General features: G+C 40.0%; 1 protein-coding gene across 1 annotated transcript in view; it reads right to left on the bottom strand.

The window, feature by feature from the left end:
- CNTNAP2 (contactin associated protein 2) overlaps nt 1-18704 on the bottom strand; it is a 1972370-nt gene that overhangs the window by 706779 nt on the left and 1246887 nt on the right. Inside the window, exon 12 of the mRNA XM_058723957.1 lies at nt 6721-6840. Within this exon, the coding sequence (XP_058579940.1) occupies nt 6721-6840 (120 nt within the window). The remainder of the gene's footprint in view (nt 1-6720; nt 6841-18704) is intronic.

The raw sequence follows: 18704 nt of genomic DNA on the forward strand, positions 1-18704 counted from the left end.
GGCCCTGGCTTTCTTTGTTCCACTTCATGCAATTAGCCAAGGCAGAAACCTGGGCATCATTTTCAACTCTTATCGCACCAGCCACAGTCTGGCCAACTCGACTTCCTAAATATCCATGAAGTCAATCCCCTCCTTAACCTGACTGTCACCACCTTAAATCTCAGTTTCAACTCCTGGATTACAACAGGGGTGTTCTAACTTGTTTCCCTGTTCTATGTCTAGGTCTCCTTTGGAGAATTCTACTCAAGGTCATGCTTTGGCAACTGGGTGGCTCGGTCATTATGCATCTGACTTCAGCTCAGGTCATGATCTCACAGTCAGTGAGTTTGAGTCCCACATCGGGTGAGCACGAGCCCTGCTTCTGTGAAAAACAGGAACCCCAGGTGAGCCCTGATTTTCTCTCTCTCTCTCTCTCTCTCTCTCTCTCTCTCTCTGCCCCTTGCTCACTTGCTCTCTCTCTCTCTCAAAACAAAAAAAAATATAGTATTATCAAATGCTTGCTTTTCCCTCAGGACCAAATTTCAACTGCTTTTGCATGCCGTACAAAGCACTGTATGAGTTGATCAATTTTTCCCACCCCCTCTGCTACTTTTCCAGGCCCCACAACACCCACTTGTTCTTTAAGACTCAGCTCATGAGTCCACTGTTTTGTGGGAGATTTTGCTGGTCCCTGAGTCTAGGGTAACTGCTAATTTTAGGGTTTCCTAGAGTTGTCCATGCAGACCTTTGGAGGTTGGTCACTTCCAGCCATACCACATTCCCTGCCTCCTGCTTGCTATTACTTGCTATACTTAGGTGCATTGATTGCCTTGTTCATTATAGACATTTTCATTGATTCAGTCACTCTCCATCCTCAAAACTTGTTTTCATTCTCTAAGACCCAAGAAGTCACTTCAACATCCATAGGGATGACCCATTTTTCCCCAAAATGCTCTTAGATGCTCTTTCCCCACGTACTCTCAATTACATTCTCCTAGATGCCTACATGTTATTTAATCATCAGAAACCTGATCTCTGCTGAATTCCTGAGAGCTCATTCCCAAGATGCCTTTTCCCTATTTACATCAAGCCCTAAGTGATATTACTTGTCATATATTCATATGCTAACAATTAGCACATTTATACCTAACCCAAATATCCTTTGTAAGGTCTTACTGTAACTGCAAAATTTGATTCTCAAGTCAGATGGTATACAGCACCTCACATTTAACTATGCCAAAACTGACTTCTTGAATTTTCTCTAAATCTGTTCTTCCCTTAATTGTCCACATCTCCCAATGGCACTGTAATTCACCTAGTCATTCAGTCCACATATTCGGGAGTTATTTTTGATAACTGTCTTTAGCTATGCTCACCTAATCTGTCATCCATCCTGATAAGTCTACCTTCAGAATAGATCTAAAATTCATCTCTTTCTCCTCACTTAAACTGTGACCACTCTAGTTCAAGAAGGAGATGATGCTTCCTTGGACTTTCACAAAAACTCCAGAACCAGTCTCAGTGTTTCTACTCTGCGACTCATGGCACCCCCAATGGTAATTTTAAACAAGACCCTCTCCTTCTCCTGCTTAAAACCTTTCCATGGAGTCCCACCCCCTGTGCTGAAAAATAATTGAAAACATAAAAAGCAAGCTTTTCTATGTACCTCCACCCTTACTGCCTGGTCTGCTCTGGCCCTGCCTATCTGGAAGCTTCACTTTGAGCCCCTCTCCGAGGCTCTCTATGCTCCAGACTCTGGCCACTCGGGTCTCAGGTTCTTGGAAGGAAACAATCTCTTTCATGCCTTGCAGAGTTAATTTACAGGGCTCATTTCCTCCCCTCACCTTCCTGAGTGCTTTGTCTCTTTTCATACTTTAGATTTTGGCTAAAAAGTTGCTTCCCAAGAGAGGCATTATCTAAAATCCAGTATCCAAAGTAAATATGTCCTCAGAATTCCATTACTTTTCTTGATAGAAAAATCACTTATTTGTTTGCTTTTTTTAATGTTTATGTATTTTTGAGAGAGAGAGAGAGAGAGAGAGAGAGAGAGAGAGAGAGAGAGGCAGAGTGTGAGTGGGGGGAGGAGCAGAGAGAGAGGAGACACAGAATCTGAAGCAGGCTCCAGGCTGTGAGCTGCCATGAGGCCACATTCGAACCCACAAAGCATGAGATCATGACCTGAGCTGAAGTTGGACGCTTCACCGACTGAGCCACCCAGGTGCCCCTATTTGTTTGCTTTTTATTTTTTTTTATTTATTTTTTTTTTTATTTTTTTTTATTTTTTTTTTAACGTTTATTTATTTTTGAGACAGAGAGAGAGACAGAGCATGAACGGGGGAGGGGCAGAGAGAGAGGGAGACATAGAATCGGAAGCAAGCTCCAGGCTCCGAGCCATCAGCCCAGAGCCTGACGCGGGGCTCGAACTCACGGACCGCGAGATCGTGACCTGGCTGAAGTCGGACGCTTAACCGACTGCGCCACCCAGGCGCCCTTGTTTGCTTTTTAAATGTGTTTTATTATTAGTTGTGAAGGCATTTGGTTATCCACTTACCTCGCATGGCACAATTCCTGATGCATAGTGGATATATAAATTAAAAAAAAAGCCTGGAGGGGCGCCTGGGTGGCTCAGTCGGTTGAGCGCCGACTTCGGCTCAGGTCACGATCTCGCGGTCCGTGAGTTCGAGCCCCGCATCGGGCCCCTGTGCTGACAGCTCAGAGCCCGGAGCCTGTTTCGGATTCTGTGTCTCCCTCTCTCTGACCCTCCCCCATTCATGCTCTGTCTCTCTCTGTCTCAAAAATAAATAAACGTTAAAAAAAAAAAATTTAAAAAAAATTAAAAAAAAGCCTGGAAAAAGGATTGTAGAGGTTCCTCAAACACTCTTACTGTTTTTCCATAAAGACTGTGAAAATATTCACAGTCTTTGGGATTTTTTTGGTGTGTATTATATATTTTTAATTAAAATTCTTCCTTGAGTAATATAGATCCATATGCAGTTGTGATAAATAAGGGAGGTCTCTTGTACCCTTCATTCACTTGACCCAGTGGTGCCACCTTGTAAAACTACAGTACAGCATCACAACCAGGATATTCACAGTACAGTCAGGATACTAAACATTTCCATCAGGACAAGAGTCCCTCATGTTTCTCTTCTATAACCACACCTTCTGTACTCCCACCCATCCCTCCTTAACCCCCTAGCAGCCATTAAGCTGTTCTCCATTTCCATAATTTTGTCATTTCAAGAATGTTCTATAAATGAAATCAGACAGTATATAATGTTTTGAGACTGGATTTTTTTTTCACTCAGCATAATTCACTGGAGATTTATTTTTCTTGCATTGGATCAAGAGTTCATTTTTTTTTTTTTTTTTTTTTTTTTTTTTTTTTTTTTTTTTTTTTTTTTTTTTTTTTTACTGCTGAAGACTATCCCATGGTATGAATATACCAAGTCTGTCTGGCCTTTCACCTGGTGAAGGGTATCTGGGTTCTTTCCAGTTTCTGGCTATTACCACTAAGTCTGCTGTGATAAGCTGCACATAGGTTTCCATGTGAACATGTCCTTATTCCCCTGGGGTACATGTCCAGGAATGCAACTGCAGGGTCAGGTAGTAGTTGCATGTTTAGTTTTTAAGGAAACTATTATTAGGAATTGGGGATGGAAATAAGGATGATTTGCCAGAGATATTGTAAAGAAGAAATTGAGAATATAACAGAAACAGTGAGCTTAGGTGACCAAAAGATATCAGCAGGTTGAAATTGTGGACTGAATCGAACAATAACATTTTCTAAAAGGGACACACTTCAAGTCCTCCCCTATGATTCAATATGAAACATAATGAGGATAAGGAATACAGTAGTTATTTGATAATGTTAAACAAACAAATACAATGTGGAGACTTATGTTGACAGAAGTGTGGTAATAATGATTGTTTGGAGGAACTCCTTGTCCAAAAATCAAGGGAGACTTCCTTTTTCCTGTCAGGACCTAAATTAATTGTGTTTTTGTTTCCTTTGTCCTTTCTTTTAAATTAGTAATTGAATTCACAGTTTAGTATTCCAAAGAATAGATCTAAATCAGAAGTAATTTTCAATAGTGTCTTTATTTTCCACCAAATCTATATCAGATATTATTGGTTGGCGAGGTCCCTTTCCTTAAATTTTTCACATCTCTGTGCAAGTGAAAAGCTCTCCCCTATCCCACCCCAGCCATAGAAAGAAAGAAAAAAAGGATTATCCCTGCCAAGACATTGTTTCTTCCCCAGAGAAGATGTTTTGCTCCCATTTTTAAAATATGTGATATATTCAACAGTGGTAACACCCCATTATGGTTGGGTCGCTGAGAAGTAGGACAGCTCTACTCTTTCACACAAGTGTTATAAAGTAAGGTGCATATTCACTTTCTCAGGATACAGAGCGATAGATATATCAAGACTTCTAGAATTATTCATGCTGTCATTCCCTCCTCCTCTTCAACATAATATTTCTTGGAAATGCAACAGCCCAAACCAACCTGTGTAGTACCATGCTGTCCTAAGGATGTCAAGTTCATGTTCTTTCCAGATGAAGGAAGGGTTAATGGGTGGCAAAAGGCCAAGAATGCCGGCTGGCCTTCAATGGTCCCTGACACGCTGGTGTTCATAACTATCTTGAATGATACAAGAAGCATATTCTTACTGTATAAGGTGGTACTGTACTCTTTATTGTCCGGATGTGTTTAGAGTATTGGGTTAAACTATAATCATATTTTGTATATATTAGAAGAAATAAAAATCAGGATTCTTACAGATTAAATCCAGTTCTCATCGATTATATTTGAGTTCAAATAAGATTAACATGAAGGTAAACAAGAAAGGACTTGAGTGCACTGACGAGTACAACCATCAATATGCTCTTACGTCAAGCTTTCTGGTACGTGGGTTTCTTTGCTGGGATATGTTTAGAGTTCTTGGCATGGAAAGATAATTTTGGGAGGACAGCTACCATTTTACCATTTTCTCTACATACTATATTCCTGTCTTTATCATTCTCCTTCTGTTCTGGGCCATGCCTGGCTTCCTGATGTTGCGGGGAGTCCTCCACGGAGTTTGCTTCCCCTCAACGCTGTTCGGGGTTCTCCCTTTGAGTGGCACAATCCTATTTCCATTTCGCACCTACGTTGGGGAATGTCATCGAAAAGATGTGACTACTGATTGTCCTGTAAGCTGAACCCAAGCACTCCGAGGCTTCTCACTTCCAAATGTCACCCTCTCCTGTCCTTGGAATGTGGGTTCCACTAGCCTTTTCCTCTCCTAGAGGTTGCTCCAAGAACAGAGTTGAGATGGTGATGCGATGCTGAGAACACCTGTATGGTACATGTGACTGGACCCAGTTAAGGCCTCTTTAGAAACTTCTAAGAATTTGCTGCCATCCTTATGCTTCTTAAAACTGCCACCTGCCAACCTGGAGTGACCTGCCTCTCCCCCTGCCCTCCGGTTTCAGATTACACCAGAAAAGTTCCCTGGAGGGTTGCGAACCAACAAACTACTCAGTCAAAGTCTCCAGAGGTTGAGCCAGTAAGTGTGGAAAACAAAGATAAGAACAAGAAACCCGTGATTCTAAAGCACTGCCAGATTTAAGAACCATTGGCCTCAAACAGATTTGTATTTAATCTTGTCTGAATAATATAAACAAGATATTTAACTCTCTAATCCTTCAAAAAAAATAATAATACTTTGCTCCCGGGTAACATTTACTGAAAGTCTACCATGTGTCAGATAATATGTGAAGAACCGAACGTACATTATCTTCTTTAATTTATGTAATAATGTTATGAAGTAGATATAGATATTACTATTAACCCATTTTACAGATAAACGTACTGAGGCTTATTGAGTTATTAAACTTAATAAATAACGTGCCCAAGATCGATGGAGCCAGAATGTAAACCAGGTAGTGTAAGTAAAGAATTCATCATGGTATCTGACACACAGTAGACAGATCATGTAGTAATCATCATAAATAGCATCAAATAATCATCGTTACTGTTATAATCAAATGCCTCAGCAGCTTCCATCAAATGCTGATCCTCTCCTGGAGCCAGTGAATAGTACATGTCCCACACTCTTCTACTTTGGAGGGTAAGACATTACTAAGTATCTGATGGAAAATCTGTTCTTAGACATCTGTATATCTTACACATTGTGGGTGTTTACAAGAACCCCACAATTTCATTTCATAACCCTGAAATTTAATATGGAAGTAAAGAAAAACTAGGTTCTCTTCTGATGTAGAAAACTCCAGATACATTTTGTGAAAGGTGCAGGTGATGCCAGAATAGGATTTCAGTACCCAGAAAGTCTCCTTCTGTAACTGGGGGGCCCAGGGAAGCTCTGGAATGGTCCATAAGCTTCCCCTCACACAGGCAGTATGGACAGTCAAGCAGTCTACGTTACTCATGGAAGCTGCTTCGTGGGTCAGTCCTTTCTATGGACTTCAACCTTCAATTTCACTTTCTGGGTTTTCCCCCTACATACTGATATTTTAAAATTATGTCCTGCTCAAGTCAGAAGGTGGACTTAAACAGGTTAGAAGATTTTATTGTAGAAATACATTTCACCGTTTTATGGAACAAATCCAACAATACATAGCTTATTACACGCTGAGATAAGAATGTGGCCCAGAAGAAATACACCTGGGTAGTACTGTCCATGCTCAACACGTAGAAAAGGAATGTTCGTGAAACATAAATATGGCACTGTTACCTGTCATGTTGCAGTAGACTTTCAGAGGCCCCAGCGGTCCACTGCCATCAGGATCTATCCAGTAGTAATTTGATGTCTGGCCCAGGTGTTTGTATGCTTCACAGGAAGGCTCATAGATCGCTGGAACAGAATAGCCTACATGAGAAAGGTGCAGTGCAAATGGCTCCCCAGATAGGTGCCCCAGCCACATCCAATACTGGCCAGCCACTAGCGAGCGGTATACCCTCCTGTTGGGAGTGGCATTCTTTTTCTCTACACTTAAATTCACTTGGTTCTTACTCTATAAGCCTTTTTGACCTAACAAAGATAGCGTGTTCCTGCTATGGCTTTATAGTTGGAAAAAAATATAAACCAAACAATAAATTGTTAAATAAATGTAATGTTGCATTAGGGCTCATGATCGTTGAAAAAATACTTAATCTGTAGTTATTTATATATGTCATCTCCTTACTGTAGGGGGCTTTATTTTGAAAGGCCATAAATATTGGTTGTTTTGTTGGGCTAAAAGAAAAATCCCCCCCCCCTCACTCACACACACACACACACACACACACACACACACACACACACACACTTTTTTTGCATAGATAGCATAAATTTTCCTCAAACAGCATGGGATTTCTAATCTTCCTTCATTTAAGAAAAAAGGAAAGACACATCCCTGCTTCATTTTATTATAGGTGTATTAATTACATCACATCTAGTTTTTGTGGAAAGCTGACATCAATGTAATTAAATTACAGGTTCCTTTTCATTGTTTTCCCTTTTGTTCCCATGCTCCCAACACATTTTCTTTTCTCACAGAGACTGCGTCTGTTTTTAGAAATACAAAATGGGCGTTTACATACCCCCTTTGTAGTTACAACTTCTGGAACACCATTGGGAAGACTTTTTAAAGCACCTCCACACTGACATTTATGATGACTTTGAAAGATGTCTTTCCACACTTGCTCTTGGCCAAAAGGCCGAGAAGCGATTGAAAGATGTCTTTCCAAAACTAAGAACTACTTTTGGTAAAGAGCTATCATCAGATGCACACATAGTACAGTCTTTTGGGAAAGTGCACTGGAATTCACATGGCTGGGATCTGTCATTCTTCAACGACGGGTCTGATTCCAGGACCCTTTTCCACCTTCCTGTCCTCTTCCATGTTCTCCATGCCTCCCTTTGGCTGCCTGTATTTTCCTCGCCAAGATGTTGGGCCTCCGATTCTATTTCACATCAACAACAACACACCAGACTAAAACAATTCTCAAATGCTTTGTTTTACTTAACCCTTCTTTCCTCCTTCCATTCTTTCTGCAAATTATTTAGTACCTATGATGTGCTGAGCAAGGATTAGGCAACACGGGGGCGCCTGGGTGGCGCAGTCGGTTAAGCGTCCGACTTCAGCCAGGTCACGATCTCGCGGTCCGTGAGTTCGAGCCCCGCGTCAGGCTCTGGGCTGATGGCTCGGAGCCTGGAGCCTGTTTCCGATTCTGTGTCTCCCTCTCTCTCTGCCCCTCCCCCGTTCATGCTCTGTCTCTCTCTGTCCCAAAAATAAATAAAAAACGTTATAAAAAAAAAAAAAAAGGATTAGGCAACACAAATACAGCTGTAAGCAATTCAGATAAAGAGCCTTTGGAGTAGGGTCTGTTCACTAATTATTGTGGTATTACTCATGCATTAAGGTGCCACTGGAAGGGGTGAAGATGGAAAGTTATGCAGGGCTCACGCGCCTTTTGTCCCAGTGTGATGATTAATATGCCCAATTTCAGTCTCCCAAGTCTCTTATTTGGATAGTAAACTATGGTTGCTCTAATTTTGAATGCCATGCCAACTAAAATATTGCAATAAAGGGCAGCGAGGAAGAGTTTTTAAACCCTTCAGCAGGAAGATGCTATAATTAGATGTAGGTTTTAGAGAGAAAACTCCTGTAGCAAAACAATAGATTTTAGGGAAGTGATTCAGAAATTCATGAGCTCACAGAGGCTATCATTGCCATAGGCCAGGGGAAGGATGACTGTTTCCATAAGAAAGTGCGAGGATGGATAAAGTATATGGCACTGACTCACATGTTTTTAAAATCAACTGGAGACGCAGACCAGGTGGGTGTAAGGAGTTAGGAAGAAAAAGAGTTCACAATGACCTAAACGCACCATTTCTAACTGGCTCCTATTTTTTTGTAACCTCTCTCCAGATAATTACAATTTTTGTGGGTAGCTCAAAATGATCCAGAATGTCAGGTTAGAATTCTAAAGTTCTCCCTTTAGACCCTTTGGCCAATCTGCCATTATAAGCTTTCACGTTTCTTTTTTTTATTTTTTTTTTATTTTTATTTTATTTTATTTTATTTTTTTTTATTTTTGGGACAGAGAGAGACAGAGCATGAACGGGGAAGGGGCAGAGAGAGAGGGAGACACAGAATCGGAAACAGGCTCCAGGCTCCGAGCCATCAGCCCAGAGCCTGACGCGGGGCTCGAACTCACGGACCGCGAGATCGTGACCTGGCTGAAGTCGGACGCTTAACCGACTGCGCCACCCAGGCGCCCCCACGTTTCTTTTTTTTTAATTTAATCATGAGTCACTCTCTTTTTTCCCGGTAAACACCCCATTTTCCTTATCGTGTGGTATCTGTTTACAATAATCACACTATTAATTGGTCGTCTTACCCAAACATCTCTTCACTTTCCCTACAAATTATTCTTTTTACCCAGTGTTAGTCTGGTCCTAAGACATACTTTCATTATGTTAAAAAAAATGTAATGATTTTTCAGTCTCTGATATTACATCCCAGATTGCTATCTATGCCTACAAGACCTTCGACAAACCTAAGAGCTGTCTCCTGGTTTTGGTGAACTGCCAGTGTAAACCTCGCACACTGGTCAGGCAAATTTGACACAGGATCTTGCTCACCCTTTCTGGGGTTACCTTTATCTGCAATACACTACAAGCCTCTTTCTCAGTCTACCAACCTTCTCTACCAGAGTTCACAATTAACGCAGAAGTTCGAAGAAACAGGACTCTGCAATCAAACAGACTTGGGTTGAACTGACTCTGCAAAGCACCATGTATAGAACACAGGTAAAGTGCTTGATCTCACTTAGCCTTGTCTGGAGAAGAGGGATCGGGTACACTGCAATACAGTGACAAGAGCTGGAGGATATGACACCACCAACCGTTTCACCTTTCTATCTGGCCCACGGTCAACATTTAAGAGGTGGAATTTTTATGATTAATATACTACTTATTAATTAGGTCCTACTCACAGTCCTCCTTTCTTAAGGAGGGCCTCCCTAGTCAACGGTCCGGTCAATATACCCATCTTTCTGTACAATCCGGGGCATCCGTTGCTCATCTCACATCCTGTAATACCTGATTAGAGTCCATTTAGGACTTGATTGACTGTTGGTAATGGAATTGCTTATACAACTATTTTATTTCCTAATAAGACTGTGAATTATCCTGCGGGGAGGGTCTAGAAGATATATTTCTCTTTCCTACTCCATGCAATCTAACATGGTAGATGTTTAAGAAAAGCCATCAGAACTAACGAAAGCATGATCTGATGGTAAGCGCGGGTAACTCCTGCACGTCTAAGAAAGCATCTAAGCACTCTAAAGAGGGCTACAGACCTTAATGTGAGGAACTGACTAAGAACCAATTCTGAAGGCTTGTAGATGAGGGAAATCTGGGTGTGCAAGCAGCTTGTCTCTTTGTCTTCAAAGCGTGACTGTTATTCTGTGTGACTTTAACCTACAACTGGCCTTCTGGCTGCTTTTGCCTCACCGACACAAATGGACACCAAGTACTTCAGTCCAAACTTTATCATGTGTGAAAAATCAACTGGACAGCTTGTTAATATGGGGATTCCTGGGCTTCCCCCCAAAGATTCTGATTCAGCAGAGAATTTGCAGTTGTAATAAGCTTCCAAGTGAGCCTGATACTGCTGGTCCTGACTGCATGTTGAAGGGCCCTGCTCCAATCCTGGAAAAAAGTTAACTCTGGAAGGGTAGGCTAATTCCTTTTTTAAATTTAGATATAAAAGGGAAAAAAAATAGAACACTGAAAGGCAAGACAGTAGAGTTTTAAATAAGGCTGGAATGCCACCTCACTTCACTCAAAATAATGAAAAGGGAGTGGGATACAGACCCCTAAATAAAAATAAGGGTGCCTGGGTGGCTCAGTCAGTTGAGTGTCTGACTCTTTATTTTGACTCAGGGATTGAGCCCTGTGTGGGGCTCCGTGCTAAGCATGGAGCCTACCTGAGATCTTCTTTCTCTATCTCCTTCTGCCCCTTTACCCCGTTTGCAATCTCTCTCTCTCTGTGTCTCAAATTAAAAAAAAATAAAACCCTAAATAAAAATACATGTCAAAAGAAACATACTTGGATGAATGCACCCACATGGTAACAGTGATCATCTTTGATTAATAAGACTATGGATGATATAAAACTTCATACTTTTCTGTTTTCCATACTACTTATAATGTGTGTTAGTTACACTATCATTAAAAATACACTTGCAAAATACATATCTAGAATAATGGCACGGAGGTAAGATGGCAAGTACAGCTCGGTATAATGAAACTGTATTAGTTTTTTAACTGAATGAGGAATGAAGAGATAAAAGCTGAGAATAAACTGAGGGTTGATGGGGGGTGGGAGGGAGGGGAAAGTGAGTGATGGGCGTTGAGGAGGGCACCTGTTGGGATGAGCCCTGGGTGTTGTATGGAAACCAATTTGACAATAAATTTCATATTAAAAAAAAGTTGATTCAACATTATCCTAAAAAAATCTCCTTTCTGTCATTTACTACATAGAAACTCCCTTTAACTTTTAGTTTTCTTAGCTGTAAAATGAAGGCAACGATACCTCCTTCACTGTTATTGTAATGATTAAGTGAAATCACACACACTTTGTCAACTAAAAAGAATTGAGTATATTGACATTTTAATGCAGAGAATGAGCTAACCAAAGCATTTACCCTGCATGCCTCAGCCGGTTAGCTTGGTATCCAGTGGAGGCATAGCTGGGCTGTACAATTTGTGCACATGAAGCCTGAGGAGCTGAAAGAGCACGAGGGCTAAGGCAGAAGCCGATGAAGAAAGAAAAGAGTGTGAGCCATCATCAGTGATGGAGTTTTGCTAGGAGACTGCTGAAGAGCAGAGAGGCAATTGGGCCGATGGGGAAATAAACAGACTCATCAAGTCCATTGATTTATCAGAAAAGTAATTTTTCTCTGCTGTGACTTCTAGTCCCAAATAAAAGGTCTCATATTAGTCTACATATTCGTAAATAAATCTCAGAGGTTCAGAAATACTATGATTGAACACATTAGATTGGATTTCATAGCATGTAAAATTCCAGAAAGTGGTGAATCCTAAGTATATTATACACATTTACTAAACAATGAATGTTGTCTGTCTGGTATCATACTAGGCACAATGGAAAATGACAAAGTATGGCTTTATTAGTTTCATGTGGCTGCTGTAACAAATAAGCAAATATTAACGGACTGAAACAACACCAACTGATTATCTTACGGTTCTCGAGAAGTTTGAGATGGATTTCCCATTCTAAATTCAAGGTGTCTGTGGGGCTGTTCTCCTTCTGAAAAGTCTGGGGGAGAGTCCATTTTCTCACCTCTTTCAGCTTCTAGACTCCACCCACATCCCCTGCTCATTGTCCCAACTTTCTATCTTCTAAGTCAGTCCTCCTCATGCTCCATTATTCTGATTCTCTGCTTTCCCTGTCACATCTCTTTCTCTGTTTTAAGGAGCCCTCTGATCACAGTAGGCACACCCATACAATCCAGGATAATCTCATGCAACAGGCCTTAACTTAATCATGACGTCCCTTTGCTGCATATGGTAACATATTCACAGGTTCCACAGATTAGGACCACTGGGGGTGGGGAGCATTATTCTGCTTATCACAACTATATAAAAATGTTATGACTGCTCTACTTAATGAACAAATTTTATTAAGCATCACATGCGTTCCCAGTGTTGCCGAGTAATAAAAGTATCAAGGAGAGTAACAAAGATGGAAGAACAAAGTCAAAGGTTGTACTGAGCTTTAAAGGTCCATATGGCCCTGAGGTAAACAACATGTGCATCCTCTGCCCTCTCAGTCCCCACCAGGGACCACGAGACACTCCCCCTGCGCGTGCGCACCCACGGCATGAGGCATCTGAACGATTGTCAACTCTCTGGCAGAGGGAAGAGCAAAGGGTTGAAGAGGAAGGATGTGCAATAGGCCTAATGTGCCAGCAGATAAAGCACAATTAAGGAATGGTCAGAGTGTAGACAGAATATAAAGGAGGAGCTACATCTGAGGAGAAGAACTCTCAAGAGTCTGAACTGCTGCAGAAAATGGGAACAGAAAGAGGACCGAAAGAAGGCGATACATTTAGTGAGCCTGTGTGAGGGACTTCCAATATTTCAGGGCGGTGGTATTTATGGAAGCCAAATTATAGGGAAAGGAACTAGTTGGTAGAATTGTGTGATGACCGCACCGTTGTAGGAATTCGAACATGAACACAAAAACAGAATAATCATTGACAGAGATTGCTAAATTCATGAGGGAGTTGTTAGGATGTGTGAGACAGATTCATTTTTTTTTTTAAGTGGGTATTTCTCATTCTCAAACCAACGCTTTTTGATGAATTTTGAAAAATAATACACAAAAAAAGATAATGTTTCGTTTCTTGCCCCAGCAACAAATTTTGGTGAGCTTGTATTTTGTTCTCTTTTTGAAAGCCAAGGCCCTCTTCTTGCCTCTGTGTAGACTTCCTTCAATAGTGTGAGAAGATAAGGTAACTGCTCACCATCCAGAATCCATGATGGCCATGCTCTGTTAGCGGCTGTCAGGGACTCGTTACCACCTCTCTCCCACCAGGAAGTGAGCTCTAAATTCTGATGATTGATTTTAGATTCTGGAGAATTTTTTTATGAAAGCAACAACTTTGTCTGCAAATGCGTCTTTACCAGCACTGTCTAGACTCTGATTTAAAATAAGAAGAAAACAATAGTTTCCTATTTGGCAAAAAGAAAAATATCACTTTTCATTACTGTTTTATTTGCATTTTTGATTAATAATTGGACATTTTATTTTCAAATGTATATTGGAGAGGTTTTCAAAATCTTTTGTGGGGTGTACAGCCATGAGTTTTGCCCATTTATTGTCAGCGTTCTTCTATTGACTTAAATTGGCTGTGATATAAATGAAGACTAAAATCTGTGTTCTCTGATATTGGTCTTCCCTATTTTATCTAACAGCTTTGAAAATGTAGTTTTTGATGTATAAATATATTTTATGCTATCAAATATATTAAGATTTCCACTTTAAAAACTGTTTTCACAGCTCTATAATATTATTATTCACAGCATGTAATATTATCCTCCATTTATGACAGTAAAGATCTTGGATACCATACTAATTAGTGATTAATACATACAAACACATATGATTAAAAGATTAAGGTACCAGGGAATGGAGAAGAAAGCACGTATCTGTGATTCTGTATCATGGCCTCAGTTTTCACATGAACATTGATGATTCACAAAGGACGCTGCTATGGATTGAAACGTATCCTTCCCAAAAAAGATGTTGAGGTTCTAATCTCCAGTACCTGTGATGGTGACCTTATTTGGAAATAGGTATTGAAGACAGTTAAGTTGAGATGAGGTCATTACAACCGGCCTAACCCAACTGGACTTATAAAAGGGGGACATTTGGACATAGAAACAGATACAGACAAGGGAAGACCATATAAAGATGCAGAAAGAATGCCAACTACAAGTTACAGAGTGTCTGAGGTCACTGGAAAGAAGCTAGTAGAGGAATATGGAACAAATTCTCCCTTACAGGTCTCAGAAGGAATCAACCCAGCAGATACCTTGGTTTTGGATTTCTATCGTCCGAAACTGTGAGGCAACAATTTGCTGTTAACTCACCTTGTTTGTGGCTCTTTGTTACAGCAGTCCTGAGAAACTAATACAGACATATAGGTGCCAAGTGACTGGGCCAAGTTCTCCTCACCCTACATGCAAGCTTTTCCAACTTACAGATGATGTGGAGGAGGACTCTCCACCATGTTTCACTACTATAACTTTAAGAGAGAAATATCTTTCAGATAAAATAATTATTTTTGGCTCATATGTGCAAGGTCTTATGTTGGGTGCTCTGACCTTATGGTGGCTCTCTTATGTTGGCTCTCCTTGATCCTTTCAACGTATAATTTGCGATAGGTGTGTAAGCATATGACGTATATCCTTCCCATTATTACCTTCTACAGCATATGGATCTCTAGAAGTCGTCAAAGATGAAATGTGTTAGAAAATTAATCACAAGTCAAAAAGTAACATGTATATAAAGGTTATGTTTGGAACATCATAAGTAGCCCTCTCCTGATTGCCCAGAAAGGGAAAAGTTCACTTCTAATGATTTGATATAAAATTAGAAAGAAGCATAAAATAATTTTATAGCTCATTTGCCAGTAAATGCTGTAATGTGACATTTTGGGTATTGATGGTTTATGAATGTCTTCACTTTCCTGCTCTCTTAGAGTGGAAGGACCACATACTTGTTACAGACTTGTGTAGGGACCAGGAACAAGAGGCTAAAAAAGGGGAAGTTCGTTCACTGGAGATGCCACCCTTCAATTAACAAAGAAGTCTTTTAATGGAAAATACGGATGCACCAAGAAATGACAAAACGGTTGTTCTTGGCCCTTGAAAGGGGCTTGGGGCATATGTGAATTGGTGACATTCAGAATAGGATAGTCTGTGGGACTAAGTCACCTTCTGATCTTAATGTTTCTTTCAAAAATAAATTTATCTACTAAAATATTTATCATTTGAAACCATGAATTTGATTTTCTGCTCTCAATCAGGCCCTAGTGAATTTGGTTGAAGAACCTACTTTTCCCAGAATCTCGTTATTCCTGTTAAGGTAACTACTTTTGCACAACCAAGCTGGAAATCCAGAGAGGCAGCAGTGGCCTGGAGACCTTCCCTGTGAGAGCTCCCTAATTCTAAGACCATGCAATTATTTTTAATTAGCACAATTTAAGTTCACAATACCTAGGTCCTCATTAACACCTGAATATTAACCTCATATGTTCTCTGTCTCTTTGAATTTTTTTTAAAGCTTGAATGAATGCCCTGAATAAACTACATTATATCCCGGAGGAATTATTGTCTCATAATTGGCACATAGCAAATGGTGGTGATAGAGAGAGAGTGGGTTTCAAACCAGATATTCTGCATGCGAATATTATGTCACAATCCTTCCATGAGTGCAATTTCTGTATGAGATGTTATTCATTATCATTCTCTAATGGATTCTTTACCTGTCCAAGTCTCAGGGGGAAAAGGGTAATTAGAAGGTGGAAAAAAAAGGAAAAAGTTTTGATTTCTTGTTCATAAATCAATAGCTTATATTTATCTTCCCTGACAAGTCCTTCAAGAAAATTGTGGAAATAAAGTAAAATCTACATTTATTTTTTTCATTTCTATTCTTTCTCTTACCCACATCTATCCCATTTCTGCTCTTTGTTTGATTCTTCCCAAGTCCTTCCATTGTTAATTGTATTGACTCGAAGGTACTGTTTTAAAGAAAACAGTAATCCAAAGTTTGAAATTCTAATCACAAAACCACAACTCTTTGACTCTATATCATCATGACTGCCATATTTCGTGGTGATGTCAATATCCATACTTGACATTCTATGACTCCCACTCCACAGAACATAAAATTGACTGTTTTTCATGACTCAGTCTGGAGAAGCTCTACCCGTATTTTCTTCATTATTACTTTTAGGATACAGAAGATGAGGAGGAGGAGAAAAGAACATATAAAACCAAGCAGCCGTGCTATAAACTCATGCTTTCTCATTTTAATAGGTCTCTACAGTGGAGCTCAGCAACCCTACTGATCATTAGCTTAGATCCTATAGAGATTGGCTCTATTTCCGTCTCTAACCTTATCATTCTCATTTTCACTGTGTCCCCATTATGAGACCATGAACACTGATCCAAATGTGTTGGCACCTGTATTCCCCTCCTTCAATATAACTCTGCCCTACATCGGTCCTTTTCCCTTTCCTCCTAATTATTATTATTATTATTTTTTTTGATATCTACTAATGTGGTACTATTCTAGTGCTATGGCTTGTACTAGAAATAAGTAAAATGAATCACAAATCCTGGCTCTGAGGAATTTGCTGTCTAATGTATGGGGTAGACATGTGGAGAGATAAAACACTGTATAATTTGCTAAATGTTATTAAATAAAAAGAGATATAAACAAAGTACCCCAACACTTTAGGTAGGGGATTGGACAACTTGGCTGAAGACAGTCTGATCAAGTCAGGCTTGTGGCTCACATCTGTGAAGTTACTTAAAGCTGTCTTAAAGGATGAGTAGGAGTTCGCAGGAAGAGGAGAGAAGGGTCCTTCTTTACTGCTCCTTTCCAATGCCATGTTATTTCATGCTGGTCTTCAGATACTTCAAGATAATTATTTCCTTGATTTTCTTTCTCTTCTGTTCCCATTAGCTCCATACTCTTTGTCTGTTAATTAGCACCGATCTCTTCTATCTTGGGTGGTAGAAGGGGAAAAAATATGCCAGTTGCCCTCTGGTCCTGTTTATCAAAGCAACCTAAAGGAACGTCTCTTTGTCAGCACTTACACCTGAATCCCCTCAAGTCGGAAAGTTATCGCTTCTTCCTTGTTTTCAAGAGTACCACTGATGTCTACATTAACTTCTGACTAAGTCCTCCTCTGAGATTTCAGTAGACTTGGTCACTGTTGACCATCTCCTCACTGAAACTTCTTCTTCCCTGTGTTTGTGTCCTCACACTTGTCTGATTCTGACCGCTCCTTCCGTGTGTCCTGAACTGTCATTTCTCTTTTCCTGGCCTATAGAGAGAACTATTGTCTGAGGCTTGTCTTCAGTGCTCTGTCCCTGCCATGTGCACAGAAGGATTAGTTCACTACTCTCAAGACTTTTCACCTAAAGAAAGGTGGAGTACAACTGGAACCCAGGCATTCTGGCTACAGAATCTCTGCTCTTAAGCCATGCTGAAGTGTTTATACTAATCTCATCATTATGTTTTACTATTTTTTCATATTCATACTAGTTTTACTATTTATACTATTCTTATTATAATTTTCAAGAAAAAAATCACCTTTTAGTCTTACTGTTGAAAGATAGTTTGGAGAAGAGGCTGTGTTTCATTGAAGAAGAGCCTCCTTAAGGAAGAGTAGATTTTTATTTATTTTTTTACTTTTTACATTTTTTTTTAGGAAGAGTAGATTTTTAAAATCTATACCTGTGTGTATCTGCATGGAGAAAAAACAACGGAGTGAGAAATTCTCCAGTTGTTTTTAGCTAAACAAGACTCAGTTTAACAAAAAAAAAAAAACAAACCTGGCTCTGATTAGAAAGTACTAATGCCTTTGCAAATTTCAGTCATTTTGAGTAAAGATGTCCTTGCAATTCAAAAATAAAAAAACATAACTATATCTTATATTACTTTACAGCTGAAAAATGTTTTACTATTGTTTATCTAATTTAATGAATGAGGCTGTATGCCTGCTTTTAAATGCCAAATAAAGTTGTCAGAATTTAATGAGAAAATAAACTATGGGAAAATATGAGTATTAAAACTCGAAAATGACATAGACTGTGTGTCTCCCAGTGAATCATACCTCCCTCCATTCGTGCTCTCGAATTTTCTCCCCTGCCACTGACTCCGGATCGGATCATGTGACTTGCTTTTGTTTAAGAGACATTAGAAAATGTGATACAAGCTTACGTTTGCAAAGTCAGTAGCCATTTGGGCTTCTCTTTTCTTGCCCTTGAGAACACATTTGCTACCATGGGAAGAAACCAGGGCTAGCTCACTGGAGACACATGGCCCCAGTGGGAGAAGGATTAACCATCAGACTTGGGAGTGAGGCCATCGGGCCCTAAGTGAGCTGCCAATTGGTTTCACC

This window comes from Neofelis nebulosa, chromosome 4 (assembly GCF_028018385.1).
Source record: "Neofelis nebulosa isolate mNeoNeb1 chromosome 4, mNeoNeb1.pri, whole genome shotgun sequence".
NCBI classification, from domain to species: Eukaryota; Metazoa; Chordata; class Mammalia; order Carnivora; family Felidae; genus Neofelis; species Neofelis nebulosa.